Source organism: Megachile rotundata, chromosome 4 (assembly GCF_050947335.1).
Source record: "Megachile rotundata isolate GNS110a chromosome 4, iyMegRotu1, whole genome shotgun sequence".
Taxonomy (NCBI): domain Eukaryota; kingdom Metazoa; phylum Arthropoda; class Insecta; order Hymenoptera; family Megachilidae; genus Megachile; species Megachile rotundata.
In genome coordinates, this window is record NC_134986.1 from 1,003,626 (window position 1) to 1,026,485 (window position 22,860).

General features: G+C 32.7%; 2 protein-coding genes and 1 long non-coding RNA gene across 23 annotated transcripts in view; 1 reads left to right on the forward strand and 2 right to left on the reverse strand.

The window, feature by feature from the left end:
* Window positions 1–178: 178 nt before the first annotated feature.
* Window positions 179–5,427, reverse strand: LOC100883692 (Kip1 ubiquitination-promoting complex subunit 1). Of its 4 annotated transcripts, none has more exons than XM_012283140.2 (11): window positions 5,307–5,427; window positions 4,728–5,030; window positions 4,337–4,659; window positions 3,219–4,163; window positions 3,011–3,147; window positions 2,810–2,910; window positions 1,508–2,637; window positions 1,105–1,433; window positions 864–1,029; window positions 644–784; window positions 179–583 (listed from the first exon to the last, which is right to left on the reverse strand). In XM_012283140.2, exons 2-11 carry the CDS (start codon window positions 4,823–4,825, stop codon window positions 255–257), a joined length of 3,699 nt encoding a protein of 1,232 aa, XP_012138530.1. In that variant the 5' UTR covers window positions 4,826–5,030; window positions 5,307–5,427; the 3' UTR covers window positions 179–254. The 4 variants fall into 4 exon arrangements, with proteins under 4 accessions (XP_012138530.1, XP_012138533.1, XP_012138532.1 ...); XM_012283143.2 differs by having other exon boundaries at window positions 4,728–4,866; window positions 5,307–5,425; XM_012283142.2 differs by having other exon boundaries at window positions 5,226–5,352.
* Window positions 5,428–5,501: 74 nt separating this feature from the next.
* Window positions 5,502–11,143, forward strand: LOC105662212 (uncharacterized). Of its 2 annotated transcripts, XR_001095638.2 has the most exons (4): window positions 5,502–5,590; window positions 8,460–9,162; window positions 9,353–9,667; window positions 10,125–11,143. It is a non-coding gene; the product is annotated as an uncharacterized LOC105662212 (long non-coding RNA). The 2 variants fall into 2 exon arrangements; XR_001095639.2 differs by lacking the exon at window positions 5,502–5,590 and having other exon boundaries at window positions 8,489–9,162; window positions 10,169–11,143.
* Window positions 5,885–22,860, reverse strand: part of LOC100883803 (SLIT-ROBO Rho GTPase-activating protein 1) — a 117,548-nt gene continuing 100,572 nt past the window's right edge. For all 17 annotated transcript variants that reach the window (XM_076531264.1, XM_012283126.2, XM_076531263.1 and 14 more), the window contains 10 exons: window positions 16,749–16,973; window positions 15,957–16,085; window positions 14,765–14,986; window positions 14,377–14,652; window positions 13,214–13,809; window positions 11,975–12,196; window positions 11,829–11,899; window positions 11,567–11,747; window positions 10,254–10,530; window positions 5,885–8,493 (listed from right to left, as the gene is read on the reverse strand). In XM_076531264.1, the coding sequence (XP_076387379.1) occupies window positions 7,450–8,493; window positions 10,254–10,530; window positions 11,567–11,747; window positions 11,829–11,899; window positions 11,975–12,196; window positions 13,214–13,809; window positions 14,377–14,652; window positions 14,765–14,986; window positions 15,957–16,085; window positions 16,749–16,973 (3,243 nt within the window). In that variant the 3' untranslated portion in view covers window positions 5,885–7,449. The remainder of the gene's footprint in view (window positions 8,494–10,253; window positions 10,531–11,566; window positions 11,748–11,828; window positions 11,900–11,974; window positions 12,197–13,213; window positions 13,810–14,376; window positions 14,653–14,764; window positions 14,987–15,956; window positions 16,086–16,748; window positions 16,974–22,860) is intronic.

A 22,860-nucleotide genomic window follows, 5' to 3' on the forward strand; every position in this document is an offset into this window, starting at 1 on the left:
TGTAGGTATGTATTATTATTATTATTATTACATATATATATATATATATATATATATATAATATATATATACCAAACATTTATATATATATACACACATAATATATATATATATATACACACCAAACATTTATGTTCAATATGTAATGTCTTAAATTCTTTAACAACAAGAATCTATATTAATCTTTACAAGAATTTATTCATAAAATTAATTTCATAACAATCGTAATTTACAATTCATTTATAACATTCGCATCAAGATAATTCTTCAGATTGCTTCACAAATGTAGTTTCATCACTAAAATCGTGCAATATGTTACCGGAAAGATCTACAACTTTATCAATTGTCGCTTTACAGAAAAAACATTCTCTAGCATTTAGGAGATGCCGATCAATACAAATACGACATGTTTGATGATGACAGGGTTCAAATGTTGCTGCGATAGGATACGCATAACATATCGTGCAAGTATTGTCGTCATCACTTAATATTTTTGAATCTGGCAAAATAGCACGACATTTGTCTAAATATTCAATCATATCTTTAACTTTTTTTATTTCTTCCTTTGTTACATCATCTGGATCTACAACAAACATTATATATTTATTAAATATTTAAAATTTTGTTATAACTATATACTCACAGTTCGAGAAAGAGAACGGCTTTATGTTTTTTTCCGTTTTAAGTTTTGTATCTCCTAACATGAAGTAAAGAGAACTTATTTGAAAACTAGGTTCCATCAGTAAAGTTTGAGTAACTTTTGGTACCTCGGTTAATGATTTTGCTAATGAAATTTATTTTCTTTGAATTAAATTATCTATTATGTATGTTCTATTAATACTTCAATTAAAAGCAATACTTACATTTAAAATTAGATATATCGTCATTAAGTAGAGCCAATAAGATACCGGCAACCGCTGCCAGTATTGGAAAATGATCTACTGATTCTAAATCTGGAATTTCCAATAATACAATATGTTGGAAACAGCTAGTTTGTGAACTCATTCTATTTAACACTTGACACAGTAACTGTAAAAATAATTTAATATTAATAATAGAGTTCTAAATAAAGTATAAAAATATTAACGATATGAAAACACGTACTTGGCATAATCTAGACAATAAATTTTCACTGGAAAATTGTGATGGATTGTTAAAAATACTAGGGGTCACTGTAGCAATCATCTCTAACACTCTTAACAGTGAAATAGCCAAGTCAAAACATGTAGCACAAATTTTTAGTTGTCTAGATTCAATGAAGACTCTTTCAGGTCTTGATGAAACATTATGTATTTCTTGCACCATTCCAATAAATTCAGAAAACGCCCAATTCAACTGATTTAGCAAAGAATTTAAAAGTTTTGTTGTAGCTTGTGGATTCTTTAGTAGTACGTCCCTCACGTGGTTTTGGTATACAGCAGATGGACATGGTTCTAAAAATTTAAAATTATTAAGTTTTCTGGATATTTAATTTTTCAAATATTTATTGAGAACAATGATTACATACTTGCAGGTTGAGAAATTGATTCTTGTAAAAGTAATTTCGGTCCAACTTTTTTTGAGAGATGCGGACTTTTTTCATACCGAAAAGCAAAACCATTGCCTTGCCAGAATCTAACTAGAATCCAATTTGATTCAGCCCATGCTCTATTATCATATGATTTTAATAAATTCATGACAACTTTTATTCTACTTTCTTCCGGTACATTTTCTAAAATTTCCAAAGTAAGTGGATTGAATACGAATCCAGCTAGCGTTAAAAGTAGTGTGCTTTTTGAGTTTGCGTTCACTATACGAGAATCCATAAAGTGTACGCACAGAAATTCAGCTATATCTAAAAGCATTTCTCGATAATCTGGAATTTGTTCGATGCGTGCTGTTGGGTGCATATGGTTCCGTAAACCAACACATAAATCAGCTAATGCATCCAAGTAGTAATCAGGTACAAAGCTAAACATGTTTCCTTTTACGCTGGCATTTTTTAAAGTTAACGTGACTACTTTCAGAAGCCACGCTAGCTGTGATTGTTTTTCTTCCGAATAAACAGCAGCTCGAATCCATGCCATATGTCTTGCTTGTTCTGTTAATTTAATATTGAAGACATTTATTGTCCTTAATAGTTCTTGTTGAACTGATTGAGATGTAAGATCTTTCTTTTTCTTTGCTATTTCCAATCTCGCTTTAGTATCTTGAATAGCAGTGATATATTCTGTCATGCTATTTCTAAGAATGGCTACCTTTGCTAGCTGTTTTTTTGCCACTACGTGATAAAATAAAATAATGTTGTCGAGTAGCTCAAGCAAAGAGGTCATTGGATCTAAGGGGCCTAAGCGGAGCGGACTTCTATCTTCCCTTGTATATGGAAAATATCTTACATCAAAGGTCATTGAATTTCCTTGACCTGATGTATTTGTGGCAGTCATTCGAGCAAATGTTGGAATAACTATAGGTATATCCATCAGTCTTGTTCTGTTGTGAACATTGGACGAATCTTGAGTTTGATCCATTGTACTAATTACTTCGTGATTGGGTCCTAACAATTGTAGTAATTCATTCCTGAATGTTTTATTCAAATGAGACAAGACTCCACCCAGTCTCTCAGTTCTAGAGTAATCGATCGATGCGTCGTAGAACGCCCTGCCCATTCCAATTTATAAGGAAATGCTATTACGTAAATTAAATACGGCTCAATAATGCTTACAAATATACATAAAGCAACATTTATTGTTTATCCCTTGTTTGAAATTAATTAAAATGCACGTATCAATAACGATTAAAGAAATGGTAAATATATTTAATGGAATTTTACCTGCAAGGCACATAAACAGGAGATGTTCCTACTTCAGCATCCCACAGAATTCTGAATGCAACCAAAAGTCGATGGAAACAACATAACGTGATTGGTAAAGTCTGAAATATTAATTACTATTTGTAGAAATACTGTTTAAAAGTAAAATACTAATAAAATAATTCAAAATTCAAGAGAAAATTTGGTAATCTTTGTACTCACGCGACTCGATTCAAGATTTTCTTGAACAGAGCGTTTAAATTTCCTTAAGAATATCGTTCTGGATGCTGGCCTTTTTTCATTGCCATCAGAATTATCAAGCAGAGTCACTAATAATTCTACTTGCAATGTTTCTACTTCTACAAAATATGGATTGTAAGCATAATAACTTTGTGAAATTAACTTTTAAAGTATATCAAATTTATCATACCGGATATAGCAGTCTTAATTTTCTCGCAGGCATTCAAATAACTTAGTTTATTAACTTCAATTGTTGGTTCTACAGGGTTCATTTCCCACCACACATCATTAACTACATCAGTTAAACCTTCTTCGTCCAGTGGTTTCACATGCATAAAATTTGCAAACCTTACTCGATCAAAAAGTAAATATTGTAATAAATATTGACGTGTCAATGAATGTTGACAAACTTTTGTTAACAGATGCAAACTTTTACATTGATCAGGATATTCAAGTAGTAAAGAAACATGTCTGAATGTAGACAACAAGTACAGAACTGTACTTTCTAAACATGCTTTCATTTCATCTTCTTCAAGAAATGTCCATAACAAGTCTAAACAAGTTAACAATATAGGAGGATCCGCTTTTGATTCAGAAAGTCGTAGCATGAATGGAACTAAAATATATTCTGTAATATATGGAACAGTAACAAGTGGTCCAATATATTTTAAAACAGATCTTGAAAGACACATTAAATAGGCCTGAACACTCATATTTCCATCGTATAATACACTTTGATCATTCACAGTTTGTCTTGTATTTATTACCTCTGTTATTCTTAAAAACCAATTAAATAAAAGTGTAGCTTGAGCTATATGTTGCTTGGGAGCTGCTTGTAAAGGTTCATATCCTTCAATAGGATAGCGTATGGGCGTAGAACCAAAATTGGCTGTTAAATTTTCCGTCAGTGCAAGGCTTACTGTAGGAAAATATGCAAAACCAGCACCTATAGTTATATTTTCAAATGCTCGACCTAAGTTTCTGCCATTTCTATAAAAATCAATAGTTCCATTATCCATATCTATAGCACATCCAATAATATCTCCTGGAAGCCATGATTCTCCATATTTATGTGTAGCTACATTCCATTTTCTAACACGATTTCCATCATACGCATAAGAATTAATAGTGTCTCCTACAAAAAAAATACATTTGTTAAAACTGATATATTAGTGAATTATTAGTGTACCTATTATTAATTATAATGAAAATCTATATAAAATAGATCTTAATAACACATAACAAATAATTACAGAAATATTGTTAAAAAATTCATATGTGTATATTATATTAAAACATTTCTCTTACCAACTCCCAATTGCTGATTGAATTCGCATTTAGCAGTACTCCAACCTACTTGCATAACACCTTTAGATCCCAATTGTAATTCATACATCCACTTTCCCTTGTATACTGCTACATTTGCCTTCATTGTACTAAAGCTACTATGAGAGTTAATACTAAGTCTATCTGGGGAAATTATATAAACTCCTTGATGCGTTGATATATCAAATCTGACCAAATTTGGACCTATTCGACCAACTCTATTATCTTGCACATTTTCCGTTAGAGCATTTTCCCCCAGAGTAGCTTCAATATATTGGTCTATCAAGTTTAAACTATTTGATATTCTAAAATATAAACATATATTTTAAGAAATAATAATTAAAAATTATGGAAAGCAAATTATTTTAAATACCTTGAATGTTTTGCACTTCCTTTCTTAGGCTTTGTATCTGTGCTCCCTAAGAGCACATCAGATCCAAAAATTTTTTTCACAATTTCATTGATCTCCATATCCAAACACTTTTATCAGCAGTTAGCATTGAAAGCATTTACTATAAACAAATTTCAGAATTCATGAAACTTTACTACATAATTTGTTCACAGAATGAAATTAAAAGTAATGATTTTTATCTGTTGCTCAGTATTCTATTTTCAATGCAAGAAGTGTACTAATCAACATTGTTATTTTCCTGACACTTTCAATTTGCTATATAATCTGCAAACAGTACAATGAATTCAGATAATCGCCGCAAACTATGTCTTAGTTAGGAAATCAACGGCAGCATTTAAATCGTAATTAAATTTGGAGAAAAGCATTTAAACACAACTGTGATACTCGATATGGGAACTGACAAAATTATTTTTATTGTTAATAAACATGTATACGCGTGAAATGCATTAGCATTCCTACCGTTTCTTGAACGACATTTACATCAGCTGACATCAGCTGATCTTAACCGTGCTTGTGTATTTGTGTTGAGTATAAATATACCTTTCCCCACTATCCTTTTAACTTCTATTTGTTCTGGATGTAGTAATGCACAAAAAATTATACGCCGTGCCAAAACGTTTGTAGTACTTGTAGTAACATCAAAAATGTTTATAAATAATCGGTGATATTAAGATCCAAATTTTATGTTTATTTTCTCACATTTTCTGTTAGATTTACTGTTACTTTTTGGGGCTGATTCTGAAACATTTTTCACGCATCAATAGTTTCTATCCAAAGAAAGTGAACGACTGAACAAAACATGGTTTTTAAAACATTTGAAAAACGTACTAAAATAAATTTTGAATTACACACATTAATCATATTTTCGCTTTATTTGATGATTAAAAAAGATAGTCATTTTAATTGTTTGTATTATTTATTTCGTTTATAACAAGATTTAAATAATCCTAAAAAAATAAGAGAAAATTTGCGAACATACTGTTTCATATTTACGCTCACGTGTATAGATTTAAATCCTTGATTATTCAAACCGACATAGCATTCTGTCGTAAAAAAGGGAAATGAAAGTAAATACTTACCTTGAATAGATTTAGATACTAAATTAGGAATGCTGAGAATTATTGCATGAAACGGCCAATGCAGCCTGCAAGTTTCTTTATTGAAATTAATATTAGTAATCCTAACGGAAAATCGTCAAATTAAGCTTTCGCTTCTACTTAATGGGTTAAATTGACATAAAGATGTAACAAGATTAAATTACGCATTAAATTATACTGCATTCTCTCAAAAATAACAATTCGATACAGTAGAGTATACGAAAACGATGATAAAAATGTAACTCTCGTTGTGGTATATAAAAACGAACGCATTGTAGAAAATTGAAGCTTTAGCGTGTTCTTTCAACAAATATGATGCAATCAAAAAGAGGGCAATAATTCATTGGCTTTGGTATTTCTTATTGCGGTGGGTATAATGCGATAATATTTAGTACTAATATTTAATCAGTAACTATAAAGTGTATTAAGTTAGTCACCCTAACTGCATTCGCAATTCTTGTTACTTTGGGCTGGGATCATTTATGCCCATTTCGAACAACTTTATTTTTTTTTGTTCCGAGTATAATTATAGAATACTTGCATATCGGATTACTGTACGCATATTATTTAATCGAGTATAATTTTTTTTTAATGGGTTATAAGGAAAAAGGGGCATGAATACGTCGAGGTGTTACATCGTTTTCTTCCTATTTCGTTGAATTTTTTATAGCAGAATTATCAGTAAATACCTAAAGCTGACGTCGAATCATTAAATATTCGTGCATTATTGTACACTTATTACTCTCGAATAAATCGAACATCATTGTCGTATAGTTCTTAATAAAGATGTCTGTGACATGTTATAATGTCCAATAATAATAATAATAATAATAATAATAATAATAATAATAATAATAATAATATAATGTAATAATAATAATGATAATGATAATGATAGTAATAACCCCGACTTTGGGTACCGAACTCATCTCATTCATTCCTCCTAAGAAATAAATTTCTGGAAAAAGTTATTTTTAAAATTCATGCTCATTCATGTGCATTTCAAAGGAACATCGAACACGTTTGTTGCAAACTTCATACTGATACACCTTGAGAAGAAATATTCCTTGCAATAAATTACATATTGTCCAACGTACAAAATCTTTTTCTCCCTCTCTCACACACTTTCTTCCTCACTCTCACTCTCATGGTAAACAACTATTTAACTTCGAAATTGTAATTGTTTTTTCGATGTATTTTTTCGCTCACGCATCGTTTATCAATCGTCGCTCGATGACTAGAAACATCGTTTCGCGGGTCATTTGGTAAAAAAATTCTGCGAAAATGGAAAATAGTTGTAGAAAAAATAAACTCGGCCCGGAGACAGCATCGAACCTCGTATGTAGCGTATTAGCATTTTTAACTCAAACGTTATCATATCAAGGAACTATACTGTCCGGCTTTTCTTTCTTCTTGGATACAGTAATTAACACACTTTGTTTATGTCCTTGCAATTGGGCGGAGTATCTGGTCAATGGAAAGTCAATGGCAAATCTACGCGTCTGGAAATCTTACTCAAACACGCATGGATTGCTAAAAATAAATACATTTTTCGCTGCTACACCTCTTCGATACTTTGGCAGCAATTAATTCGATTGTTCAGCGCTCTGCGCTTGTTTTTCGATCTTTCTTGCGAGCTCTGGACTCATATGCGAATGAGGAAATGGCAGCACCGGCTTCCTGAGAATCGTCGGCTTCACCTTCACCTGTGGTTTGAACGAGGACACCTGACTGCCACGGCTTAGGTGCATATCTGCGAATTTCGCAACAACCTTAGGTGTCGAACGCGAAGGAAGCGGAGACCTTAAAGATATTGAGTCTGTGATTTGATTCGAACTAGTCGATCTGACCATTTCCTCGATCTCCTGTTCAGGTTCGTGTTCAGGTTCCACGCGTTTTAATTTTGGCACGTCCGGATTTGTTTTCGTATTCTTTTTCAAGGTGCATTGATTTTGTTTAGCAAATCGTTCTGCAGCCGTGCTCATATCAGGAGATTCGGGTCCACCCGTGGGTGACGTAGCTGCTTCGGCTCGTGATGGTTGATTTAAGTTTGGGCTTTCCTCGTCAGAACTGCTCAGACTACTTGATGAAACAGATTTTTTGCTAGCATCTTGCGCGGACAAAGGTAGATCCATCACAAGATCCGGTGTATGTTTTTGGCGCATTTCACGAAATTCTTGAGAAGTGCGGAATATCTTATGATTCGGTGGCGCAGGTGGATTTAATTGTGTTTGTGACGTTGCACGTCTTTGCCATAGTTCTCGATTTGCCGAAAATGTTGGTTGTTCTTGCGGTTCTTCTTCTTGGGTAACCGTACTGCTTGTTTGTAGAGAGTTTACTGTCTGCTGTAAAGTGTCTCCCATGCTTTGAGATTTCCAATGTTGTTTCCTACTGGTTCCACGTTTTGCTCCACTATCTAAATTCATCAAGGAGATTCGTTCCGCTTCTTCACCGCCAGCTTCTTCATTGCGTTGTTGTTGTTGTATCGATGACTCACTAAAATCCGACATCTTTTCATTTTCCACATTATTACTAATAATGACTGGTGCGGTGTCTGTACGAAGATCTGAAGTAAAGATGTGTTTTTCTTTTTCAGGCGTTGATACCTTTATCACTCGAGATCCACATTCCTGAAAGCAATTTAATGAGATAAATTGAATATAAATTATGACGAAGGAACTTGTAGAAAGCTTTTGAAATGAAATGTTCTAGTACATAATAAAGGGAAAGCTGGTGATGTTTTCCAAGTACCAACCATGTTTGTTGCAACGAAGTGCAAATTATTTTCTGTTGTTATGCACATGTAGTGCCCTGGAACTTCCCTTCAGATTGTTACTTTTAGTAAAAAACAAAGGATGATTATTTGAAGTTTATTAGACTTTGGAAATATCCAACTTGCATGAAGATTTATAGATTCCTATTTTTAATTTTCCGAGTGTAATGATTAAGAAGAGTTACTATAAAAATTGAATATTTTAAAAAGTATGTAATTAAATGTTAATAATGAATAAATATAGGAAATTTGTTATTTCCAAAAACGGGTGATAGAATACAGAGAAGTATTGAAAAAATTCACCTGGAGCATGGCGAATAATTAACCCGTGTGAAATAATCTGTAAGCTCTAATTTGTATAGGATACAAAAATGAACAGACGATTAAGATTTAGATTTGCATGCATTAATATGGAAACAAGGACTGAATATACATAAATGCACAAGATTGATATTCAAGCCAGGGAGAGATTAAAAACTGCTCGTAAAATTGACAATGAACAGGATGAATATAAGCAGGCAAATATGTAAATATGACAATAACTATACATTTGATACCTATCTCTCTACAGATGCCAACGATGAAGTTAATATTAACTGGTCTGGGGGTGAGATGTATTTTTACTCACCTAGGCCAAAAGAATATCCACTGCTTAAGTAGGCTCTGCGAGTAGCATTCCTTTTTGGTTTCATCTATAGACTGAAATTGTTTTACAGAATACTAGGATTCACAAACCAATCGAACTGTTAAAAACAGATGCACTCCTTCAATGAAACGAAAAATACAAACGATAGAACCACACAACACTGGCGGCAATTTTATCGAACAGTTTTTAGTCCGTTTCACCCACTACCTATTTACGTGAAACTTTTCTTGTCAACTAAAGGCTGATTAAACGTATATCTGGAAAAACCATCCCAACTATTAACATCGAAACTCGTAATCAATACACAACAGAAAAAATGACGCAAGACTTAAAGGACACAGGCGGCACAAGACAAAGGGACAGAGGCACATGCAGCAACAAACATGTATATTTCTATTTTATTTACAAAAAAACATATCATACAAATTATTACAGTTAATTGAGATACAACTATCTCAATGTAAATTTAACTTAACATAGCCTTAGTGTCGTCTCCTGCCATTTGGTGAAAATAAGTTCGTGGAATCATAAAATCACAGATTATAGTCCAACAAAATTTATGTAAAAGATAAAAAATAACATGTTTTGGAAATATAGAAAAAGTTAAAATAACAGTCGTTCTCACGTATAAGATTGTCATTGTTCAAATTATTGCTGATTTATATTTGACTTTGATTCAAATAAATAAAAAAGGTTCGTTTGTAATAATAGATTTTAGTCCCATAAAATAAGCGATGCTGATTTCTATTAGGCATGGTGTACAGGCAACGAATCTGTGCCTTAAATGGCAATGTGCATTCTAATTTCTCATTGCTTTTTCACTTAAATAAAAAAAATAATAGCACAATACCCATGCACTTGTGCTATGAAATTTAAACCTTTTCAGTGCGTCGCAGAAGATGTACAAGCAGACAAATGTATGAAAAGAAAAGTCGGATAAGGTATTTATACTAAACGGTAGTTTCCAATACCTCTCGGCTGATGATTGGTTGCGCCGAAGAGATGCAAGGAACATTTGTCACAATCGTTGAGATCACACCGCTGTTACTGATATTGTCTGTTGCAATTATATTCGTGGTAGCCGGTGTGTCGGATGTGGTACTAGAGGACCAAGTAGTCGGATTGCCAGACGGTCCCATGAGTGGTGAATTGTTACTCGACAGAATACTATCAGCAGAACTGGAAGTTCTTCTTCGCATTGATTCTTCACTCGACGATTTTAGAAGTTCTTTTTCACGTTCTTCATCCCTGGACAAATAAATATCAAACTTTTTATAATACAGAAACGGTTGATGAAGTACGGTTTATTTATAAGAAAAAGCGTCAACACTTTTATAAAGAAGCTTCAATGTTTTACGTTAAAAAAGCTGTAATTAAAATTCTAATCTATAATAAGGCCTTAGAAAAATCTCTCTGCAGTAAATCTCTTTATTCAACAACATATTTGAATGTAATTATTACAGTAATAGAAACTGTAATTATTGCAGGCACCGTACAATATTATAATTGTACATAGTACATAGTATAATTGTACTCAGTTATAGAAATAACATATAATTTATTCATGTTAGTATAATCAAAATGCTTAAATATTTTTATGTTTTTGTCTTACTAGTAAGGCTTACGAGTAAGCCTTATGTATTGCTTGAATTATTAAATTGGATTGTAAACATTTTATGTCGTAGAGAGATTTTATTCATACACTGTAGTGAGATATTTTCATTTTTATGTTTTATATTTAGTTATTTTCGCAAGCAAATTATTTGCTTATAAATACTACTAGATTAAAATGTTATGTCCCAATGAAATATATGTACATTTTCTAGCTGTATATTTTAATAAAAAAATAGGTACATAGTAACTTGTATTTTTTACCCACCTTAAAGTTACGAATGTTTAAAATAGCAAAATAAATGATATTAAAAATAAAGCATTGTCGTCTAACGATTCCAAGTACCATAATAATATTGGTACATGCATTTTTATATTTATTGTTAAGATTCAAGGTATACATACATTTTATTAAGACATTTTGCAGAATAGAATGTGAAAAGCAGTAAACAATGGAAGGGATCATACAGGGAAAACGGTTTACTCCTTAGAAGTAATTATATTAAAGAAGTATTTTACGTGAAACCTAAACATTTTTTTGTTTTGATGTAGCAAAAATTTAGATTGATTGAAATTTTGTTCCCTTTGGATTATTAAATTCAGCCACTAGTTAAATAGCAGGCATTCTTTGAAAGAAATAATTCACCACTGCAAGTGATTAAATCACACTTACTTTATCTTGATCATAATATATTTATCAGGAATAAGCCCTTCTCTACCAGCCAAGGCACCTCGCCACCAATCATTACTGACTTGTGTGTATAGAGTTAAGGTATCCCCTTTTTTGAAGCTTAACTCTCTTTCGGACCTTGCATTGAAATCGAATTGCGCTGTGGCTTCGAGGTTTTCCGATTCTGGGAATACACAAAACGTACGTAGATCCCGCTCTGTTGATGGATTCTGAGCGATAAATTAAATTTTATTATCTCACTCACCATCCTCGGATGGATACACTTCGGAATCCATGTCTTCCTGGACCTGATCCGTCGGCGAATCTCCTACGTCTCTGTATTAAAAATTTTCTTTGATCAGTAACTATACGTTAGTAAACGATAAAATTAAGCTTTTCAAATGTACTTACACGTCATCTGGTTCTCTACTGATGTATTTTTCGTACTGAGTACCTCCAATATCTTCTGGGAATATTTCTTCACAGAACGTAATGATGTTTTTGATCAGTTCGTTTACTTGATTTTGGTATTGCACCTGATCTTTGTCCTCAGGAACAGGTACCAGAGTGGGACCAAAACAAATAGCTAAATTGTAGGGGTCCATCATGTTTTCGTCCGAAAATTCTGAAAGGCTATTTTACAACAAAGAAAAAAATAAATATTATAGAATATTAAAAATTCCGTTCTATTACATAACAATAGAATTGTACGTAAAATGGTTTCAAAGAGGGAACAACACAGTGACGTTCGAATACGTGTAGTTTTTTATGAGTAACATATAATCATCGAATTGTTACTGATAATGTATACATATGCACATATTTTGTACATGAGTAATAGTAGTTTTAGAGCAATGCGCATTCAATAGAACTTAATTTCTTGATTCATTTGTAGAATTAGGTCATGTTTGAAATTTATATTAGCATTGTTTCACTTATGTATTCGAAAATATAGTTATTAATAACTTTGGAAAAAGAAATAAACATTATTACTTTTAACTTTTCATAACTGAATACATTTTAATTCAGAATAAATGTGTATAAATAGAAGCTGCTTCCCTTAAAATTTGCGTAGAAAATGGTACAATCAGTTCGAGAAACATTTTCTCGAGCTTGATGTTTCAAATTTTTTTATATTTCGCTTATCAATAAAAAATTATTTCTGATTGTTGTATACTATAAATCCAAATTCCAATTTTTAAGCCACGGGCAGTATCTAAATAAGATGTCATTGCTATTATCAAATACACCAAATTGTTAAATGAGTTGCTATTTAGTATAATAGATAATGGTATTAAGTAGCAATGTGTTAAGAATTCATTTACTTTTTTTGTACATATCCATTCAAACAATATTTTAATAACATTATTTTGTATATTCAACGCGAGTTAGCATTATGTACCGATTCATATAGGAATCAATTTTTGTGTTCATATTCATACTATTTAGGCAAGCGCTCCTCCATATTAGCACTTAATATTTTAGAAATATAGTTTTGAAGCGCTTATTTCAAAATTATAGAAAAAAAATTTTTTCGAATTGACATCGGATTGTTCTCGTCAGGTAATTTCCATTAAATAATCTAAAATTTGGGATTGTTGTAAATACTAGGATACTAAATTTTCATTTGAAAGAAATATTGATGCTTACTGATTAAGGAAGGCGAAGAGATATCGCATTACAATGACGACTGGTCTTGGAAGACTTGAAATTAGTTCCTTCATCTTATTAACGAACTCCTGTTTCGATTCTAATTGTGCTAATTCCATTAAATGTTCAAAATAAATAATTGGAAAAAGTGGTTCTCTCAATTCTCTCAAATAAAGCTTCAAAACACCAGCAACACTATTAATGTCTGACGCATCCGTAACATCAGCCAAAGGATCTTCTCCTCGCTCGAACCATTCACGGAAGTTGTTGATCTCCACCTGGGATCCCGAGACACGAAAGATACCCTGATGATGAAGACCATATAGATTGATTACTCTGATGCAGCTCTTCATAATTAAAGGTATCTCTTGATTTGTGCTTTCTAAATATTCTTCTAATGAGCCGCCAAATAATTTTGGTTGACCATTCATCTGCAATCTACCAATTCGTTTTCTTCGGGCCTGTTTCTGTTTCGTTGCCGACATTGACGGGTTTGGGCTAGCAGTGGAGCCATCTAATAGGCTCTGTCGAATATATTCTTGCTTTGCATCTAACCTAGCTATTCTTGAGGTGCCAAGAAGGTATTCCCTGAATTTCTGTAAAATTTCAATAAACAGTATACTTCAACTTGATTATATGTATATTACAGTACACTGATAATAATTAATATTAGCTTGTAATTTTGTAAATCCCACAAAAATTGATAACAGCACATTTAATTTTTCTTAGTTGCAAAGAAAATATCCTAAAGGCAATTTATTTTAAAATTTTGCTAGTGAAATAAATTTTTTAACTTATTTCATGCCAGTTGAAATTTTAAAAATATTTAAATGAGTTAGTGAAATTAGTTTCATTTATGTGAGCTTGACGCGTTGAATACAATAGTAATCTTATTTTTAATCCTATATGTAAAGATTTATTCTAATTTAATTTTGAATATGGAATTGTGAGTACGTACGGTTTAACTGAAAATGGTAGAGTATCTCACAGTAAGTTAAAATTATTAAAAAAATACTATAAAAGTTATTTATATTGCACAGTGCAAATAACATTTTGTAAGTATAATAATAATAGAGAGAATGTCAAAATTAAATTAATGAAATAAAATTGGTTAGTTAACAGTCCTGCATTCTAGTTATAAAATACTACTACTTAAAACTCACCGTGAGGTAGAATTCTTCAGTTTCTTGTCTGTCGGCTCTAAGCTTGATCTGCACAGTTTCTGGAGGTCTAGATGTGGGTACAGCGTTCTCTCCAAAATATCTAGAGCAATCGTAATCTTTCGCAGTTAGCATTTCTAACAGACTAGCTTCTGCAGTTTCTAAAGTTTTCCACACTTCCTCAGATTCGGTCCTCAAAGACATTACTCTTTGCTGTAGTTGCGTCAATCGTTGTTCCATCTCAGCGTGTAACAACTTTTGCAATTCGGGTTCCGGAGTCTGGACAGTCCGATAAATTTTATGAAGTTTGTATGTATATTGCTACTTATTATAATATTTTAATATGTGTTTTAACAGTAAATCGTAGTAATCAATTTTTGCATTAAAGTACCTCGTCTCCTCGTTGTCCTTGGAACTCGAATTTTTTCGGTATCATGAAAGCAGAATGATGGGATTCTAGAAACCTTTGTTTATCTGCCCTCGAGTCTAAAGCACCGACACAGGCAGCCAATTGTTCAGCACCTGATTGCAAGGAACGTTGCCTACCCTCTTCTGCGCTGCAGTGCATTAGCAACGCTCTGGCAATGCAATTGTGAAAGCCAAAATCCATGCACTGGAAAAATGACACCAAAGATTATAGACGATTTTACAAGATATCGATGGTATCATGAAAGTTAAAAATACGCGAGTTAGATATAAAAGTAAATTACAGTGAACAAATTTAGAAGAATCTTTTAATTATTTATGTACAAGTTAGAATTAGATTAAAAGGTTTTTGATGTTTGCATACCTATAACATTCACATACTACATGCAGAACCAGGAAACTAGGTGGCCAAATTTTGGTAACATACTTTATTTTTTGTAAAGATAGAAAAAATTCTGAAGACTCTTTCTGAATTACGAATATTTTCTATTTGTATCAAGCTGTAAACATTTCGTAATATGAATAGCTCTTGTCATTTTGGTCTTTATTAGAAGTCAATAATGTAATAAAGTAGGTTCTCTTAATATTGCAAAGAACATGTATTGTTGCGCGGAGAATTTTTATTCGTTTTTAGATGCTTTTTCGAGTAAGTTTCAAGCATTTTTTCAACGCAGAATTTTCAACGATGAATGATGTTATGACTGTTTTAAATCGTCATACCACCTCCAACCTCTTAACAAAGAAGAGCTGCTAGTTATCATCAGATGTATAAGTCAATGAGTGATTGTTTGGAGCAACGATCACCAAAGGCGATTAACACTTTCAGGTGACTCAACCGATTCAGTGACCTACTATCAAGTCACGTGTACGGTATCAAGAAGCCAGATTAGTGCTGTTTCAAGTTGCCCTCAAACTAGTGCAACTTAGTTCATAGATATGCCTATCTTGACGTTAAATTGTTCTACTCTGTTTCAACAAGCAACATAATAACTGTTAAGCCAATTTTTTATGAAATTTTGAAGAAATAATTACTAAAATTGATTAATTTATGACTGAAACAATCAATACTAAAAAACTTATTATACACAAATTAAAATTCTCTAATTATCTAAGGAGAGATATTCAGTTATAAGGAAGGTAGTATTAATGAAACTTACATCAATGAGATCCGAAAGATCGTCCACAAAATATTTGTGTATTGTCGTATTTGATGCTTCGAGACACAAAATGTATTCGTTTCTTGCTTTCAACGCTTTCAGCTTCGCTTCCTGATATTTGCTCTTTCTCTAAAGGAAACAAAAAATCAATAATTTGCATCAATATTCAATTTAATCGTAGAATTTAATTGAAAATTTTCAAATCACATGCATAAAAAAATGATATGTATATATGTACAGGTATATTTGTAAGGACGATCAATGAGTTAGCGCCAAGTTATTTTAAACACATAAATGTTTCTAATATAATTTTCTTGAACTACATGGATACTATAAGCTTCGAAACTTAATAGTAACTAGAAAAGAATAATGTCATCGGAAACAGTATTAATTACAGGATGCTCAAATTTAATAATTCCAACTGAATTATAAAGGAATCATTAACGACTAAGGTACATTAATTGATTTCCAGACAATAACCGCTTGGCATCGAAAAGCCTATTAATAGACTTCCGGTTGGTGAAGTGGTAAGGTTCGAAGCATGCAAGTGATAGATCAACAGGGTTCTAAAATTGACGGAACGCCGTGATACTTGGACGTGAGATGAATGAAACCGTGCTTTATTCAACGAGACCTCTGTTCACGTGTTTTCAGCGGCGAGAGCTTTCGTGACGGAAATCGATACTTCGTGTCTTGAAGTACACTCGACCCTTCCAGGGTCAGCCAACAGAGTTGAATCGAAACATCAGAACACGGTTTACACTCAAGAATAACCTTGATGTTTCATTCTACCTTGTTCACTTCCTTCTCGATTAACTTGTACTTCTTGCTGCGTGCTAGCTTTTCGGGTGGGGCATTTGCCACTTCGAGTTTGCTACGCTGTTGTTCAGCAACCCGAAGCTTTGTTTCCGCTTGCCGGGATTCTGCCTGATAAGCTTGATAGGTTTTCATCGTTGTGTGCAATTCGTGCAATACCCGGAGGATCTCTTCGTGCGTCTCATATCCTATCTCACGGCACTAAAACAAAAACCAACCTGTATAAAAGATAATGTTAGGGAAAGACAGGCAAAGGATAATATCGGATATTTTTGTGTCTTTAGTAGTAAACCGTAAACGGTGTAGAAAAACAAATGACAAGCCTTACTTCAGAAGTAAAAATAATTAATAAATCTATTATTAAACGGTCAATTCTTGTATATTTATACGTTATTTTTATCTTGAAAATGAGTTCAATGATTTTTGTGACAGTAATCATTAAGTTAGATTTTTCTGTTTAGGAATTGTGCCACCGATAATTCTTCCCTGAATCCAAAACTTTTTGGTTCTCCATTTTTCAACATTCGAAATTCAAATTATCAGGTTTACTGTGGTCGATATAAATATAAATATTATATGTATATAGGAATCATGCCAACCTATGAATCTAAGAATATATGAACAGAGTCCACAGCTCATTTATAAAGAAATATATGGATGGAGCTTAAACTTGATAGTGATAGCTTAACAGCTTGACCATTTTATGTTTTATATATTTTCTCTTTCAGCATCATAAATTTCTCGATATTTTAATGCTTGCTATCCCGCCAATTATTAGTTATTCACTATAATTTCTTCCTTTTCGATAGACAGGCATGATCTCCTCTAAGATAAGAGTTTGTGCCTTGATGAAAAGATAGAAAGGTTTTGTCTTTTTGATTGTTTGATTCGCTGGATATCTTAGCAAGATAGAAACAGAGGAATCTGCAGCCAATTTAAAATATTTTTGTAATTTCTGTGAATTATATTTTTTTATTCATTCCGTCTTATAAATATAATTTTTTTCAACGCATATATATATAATACATATACTACCGTTCAAAAGTATCCGAACATTTGCTTTTGTTACATAAAACATAGTTGAACTTTGTACGAAAGGTATTTAGGGCTATTATATCATTTGTAATAATTATTATTATTTTTTTTGAGGTATCATAACGTAATAGAATTAATTTTTAAGTACAAATTATACAATGAGAGTACGGAAGTAAAATACCTGTCCAGAAGTACGATATCTAATGGAACGCTTTCGATGCTAAAAAGAGTCTCAATTTCTACTTTGTTTCATTTCCATGGTGTAGAACGAATTCAGAGAGTTCTTCGATATGTTTTAAGTGTTTGCAAATTGTTGATGAGATGTTTAGGTTCTCTGAATGGAGATAAGAATGGAGGTAACGCTATGCACTCGACAGTTTCGATTTAGTTCGTCTGTAGCTTCTTTTCCATCGAGACATGAGTTTCAAACGAGAATTATTAATCGAAAAACGTTCCAGTATTCTGACTCTTGCAGAATAAAAATCGATTTTAGTTACTGTTGGAAATATTGAAATAACTTTTATGCAACGCGAATGCATATTTCGCATGTGTCCGGATACTTTTGAGCGGTAGTGTGTTACCTGTAACGCTACTCACGATTTTTCTCCCACTTGAAGCCACCTTACGAAAAAAAGTTTAGAACAATATTTGCAGGGTATGAAGTGCACAATAGATATTAGTAAAGCAAATTTTGAAAACAGCTTTTTCTCTTGGCAAAGTCAAGGTCACCTTGGGTTTTTTAAATAGGAACATACATTTTTTTTTATTCATATCGTTAGAGGACATCGAGACGAATTCAAAACATATATTACATGATATTTTTATTAACATATTACTCGATTTACAGAAGTGGAAATGTGAAGTAAAAGACCGGAATATTACGTGATGGAAGCGGCATACATTTTGAACATGTAATTAAATAAAGTGTATTTTCTTACATTCTAGTCGCGTGTTTACATTCAGTAATCTTTTCGGAATCAAATAATGGTCACATTACCAAAGTCAAAAGCTAAGTACTTCATATTTCCACTCCTGTAAATCGAGTAATATGTTAATAGAAATATCAAGTAATATATGTTTTGAATTCGTCTCGATGTCCTCTAATGATATGAATAAAAAAAAATGTATGTTCCTATTTAAAAAACCCAAGGTGACCTTGACTTTGTCAAGAGAACAAACTGTTTTCAAAATTTGCTTTACTAATATCTATTGTACACTTTATACCTTGCAAATATTGTTTTAAACATTTTTTCGTAAGGTGACTGCAAGTGGGAGAAAAATCGTGAGTAGCGTTACAGGTGTAACATCCCTGAAGAATTTTTAAACTTTTATTGCAGTGTCATTTCTTCAATTATCGACTGTATTTCTCCCTTACCGACCGCGACATTAGACAAATCGAGTATCATAAGAATTCAGTAAACTGTCGGTAATAAATGTGTAATTCTATAAGGAAAATTCCGCAATGCTATATGTTTACGTGCCGCGAAGCTCGCCCCGAATTTCCTGGAATTCTCGCGTAGTCTTAGAGAAGGATAGAAATACATTTTACAATTGCGATATTATTAGTTATTAAAAACTATTAGCTAAACAAATCAGTTAATATATATCAAGCGTACTAATATTATGTTATCCGGAAATAGAGTCAGATGTTAGTTTATTGCAGTATATATTGTAAATTATAATATTGTTCAATGGAATGTTCTGGAAGCATCGTATGCTTATACATTTAGCTCCGATTCGTATAGAAGTCGTGCACAGCGTATAGAAAGAGATAGAAAATGCAATTTCATTAAAACACTATTAAATTACTATTTTTATATCAGAAATGTAAACCATAATGTAGAATGCGATATTAATAATGTAATTAAATCGGTTGTTTGTACAATTAATGTCTAATTACGAATTTATACGATAATTATATATTTCGACGTTATGGGGGGTTTCCAAGAATTCGCCAGGCTGGCCGAGCGGAGCTCGCCAAAATCGCAGAACAGTTTTCGAAGTCGAGCCAGCTAGAAGTCTTCAGATAAGTATAACCGGAACAGTTTTCGCTGTGAAGAGCCGCAACGATTCTTAATACTTGACTGGTAAAGCGGGTATACGCCATTTGGATACTTGGTCGTGGGTCGTTCTAGTAGCTAGCTAACGCAGGCTCCCCATTCAAACGGTCTCGTATCTGAAACTCCGCTAGGAGAGTGCTATACTTGGCGCCAAGAAAGGCTAAGATATCGAAAGGATAGCTCTCAGCTACTCATATTTGATTTTACATCGGATTGCTAACGCGCCATCAGATTCTCGGAGCTCGCTCTGGGTCGTTTCGTAGCTAGCTAACGCAGGCTCCCCATTTGAGCGGCTTGGTCTCTGAAGCCCGTGTCTTTTGGGTGGCAGTTCAGCAATTACGATTTTATATTAGAATCAATTGATTTGCTACCCTGTCAACTTATACTGTTCACCCTTTTCCTGTATCGTTGGGTCGTTCTAGTAGCTAGCTAACGCAGGCTCCCCAATTAAGCGATCTGGTTTTGGCTGTCAGTGTTCGTTTTGACGAAAAGGGTCATGGACAATTAGTTGTCGAGTCAGATTAAAAGAGTAACTGTTCCGAGTAATTAATTCATTTAGATTCAAATAAATTTTGAACTTGAATTAGTAAAAGAATATTGTTCTGTCATTAGCGTAATCTCAGTAGTCGACTACACCGCGTTAGATAATAGATAAAATCGTTAATCTGTCTAACTTTGCGAAAGCGTATTTAGGCACACTTAGAGAATCACACTTAGGTCGTGTTCCTCGCTGCGGTAGACTATCACGCGCTAATATTAATAATTCCGAAAAGAATATTCATTATATAAACTACAAACGTATTAATTAATATAAACTTTGTCATTGCGATAGCGTTCAAAACAAGAATTAAATAATATAGAATATCAAATTCAGTAATTATATAAAAGCGAAGTCAGACTTAGGTACGAAATAATATAAAGTATTAACTAGCGAGAATCAGATTTAGTTAGATTCACAATTATCTATTACATATTGTTTAATTTACCAAGTTCTATTATTTCTATTATCAATATTATATCAAAGTCTATTTAGTTTCTTTTGATCAAACCAGTATGCTTTTCATATTTTGTTGTTATTTGTTACTTGTTATTTGTTAAATTCATCATCTTCGTTATTTTATTGAATAAACCTTATTGTTGAAAGATATTGACCTGTGGATTTCACTCCTTAACCGCACACCACACGAATCCCACAATCTTTACATTTAGTTATTTTCCAAAACGAGTCGTTCAGTTGGTAAAAGCCGCTCTTTACCTTACTAGCGCTAGTAACTATCTGAATCTAGGTTCCAGAGTCGTTACACAGGTAACACGCTGTATATACAGGGTGTTCAGAGATTTACTAGCCAGCGTTTTTCTCGTAAACGACTGATACGAGAAAAAAATAAAAGAGGAAAAAGTGATAGTGTTTTTTATAATCAACATAACGAATTACATAAATTTTTCGTGTTTATATTATTTTTTGAGAAGTGAAAGTAACCTTCAGTTTTTTAAGTGGAATGTTATATATTTTTTTATATCATATGAAAGGGCGTATCGAAACGAATTCAACGATGTACCATATCATGACCTTGAGACCCATTCAGAGTCAAAAACAAACGAAATATTTCAAATATTTCGTATTATTGTACTTACTGGTATTTCTTACTGATATGTTTACATTTCGTGTTCAATGTGGTTTCCATTAGCTAGAAAGCACTTTTCGTGGTTTTATGTTATGATTAGGTAATGATAATGGTGTTATGATAATGGGAACCACATTGAACACGAAATGTAAACATATAAGTAAGAAATACTGGTAAGTACAGTAATATGAAATATTTGAAATATTTCGTTTGTTTTTGACTCTGAATGGGTCTCAAGGTCATGATATGGTACGTCGTTGAATTCGTTTCAATACGCCCTTTCATATGATATAAAAAAATATATACCATTCCATTTAAAAAACTGAAGGTTACCTTTACTTCTCAAAATATAATATAAACACAAAAAATTTATATACTTCGTTATGTTGATTATAAAAAACACTATCACTTTTTCCCTTTTCATTTTTTTCTCGTATCAGTCGTTTACGAGAAAAACACTGGCTAGTAAATCTCTGAACACCCTGTATATACGAGGTGCGATCATTAAGTTCCGGGATTGTGTCTGCTGTGATCAAACGGATCATACGATTGACTTCTGCTCACAGAACATATGAATAACAATCTTCGAGACATATGACACGAAATTTGGAAGCGATATTTTCATTGAATCCTGTGTTATACAAGTTTATAATAGCATACGCACGCTCTCCTTTGTGAAATCACGATGGACTCTAAATTGGAACAAAAGGACATAAAAAATGGAACATGGTTGTCCTTCCTTACCTTCCGTATTCACTATATTTGGAACCCTATGATTTCTTTTTGTTTTCTAAAATCAAATTAAGGCTCAAGAGTCGCCGATTTGACACGGTGGATGAGATTCAACGCGAATCGCAGCAGGTGCTTGACATGCTTCGACAAGAAGACTTCTAGGAAGCTTCCCAAAAATGGCAGAGGCGCTGGGATTGGTGCATAGCTGCCCAAGGGGTGTACTTTGAAGGGGATAGTAACCAAATTTGAAACAGGTGATTTTATCTGCATATAAGGGACCAGTCCCGGAACTTAATGATCGCACCTCGTACATACTTATACATATACATATATATATTTATTTATTTATTTATTTGTTTATTATACATAAGTTATGTCAGCACAGAATTTAAATTGAGATTATGAACTTAATGTCACCGCTGGAATTTATTATGAACGATACTCAATTTAAAGAATTTTAAATTGCGCGCAGTTTTTCGTACATGTCTTTGTTTCATCATTGTTCTCACATTTATATTAGTTATATTGGAACTACCATTTCGAAGATTACGATTCCAATATCAAATTCGATATCAACCTTTTCAAAAATCCCTTAGGGCTAAATTTTCTTCAATAAATTTTACTGAATTTGTCAAC

Coding starts and splice junctions, on each gene's coding strand:
- LOC100883692 (XM_012283140.2), bottom strand. CDS start 4,825: ATGGAGATCAATGAAATTGTGAAAAAAATTTTTGGATCTGATGTGCTC. Junction 4,164..4,336: donor CAATCAGCAATTGGGAGTTG/GTAAGAGAAATG, acceptor TTTTTTTTGTAG/GAGACACTATTAATTCTTAT. Junction 584..643: donor GCCGTTCTCTTTCTCGAACT/GTGAGTATATAG, acceptor TGTTTGTTGTAG/ATCCAGATGATGTAACAAAG.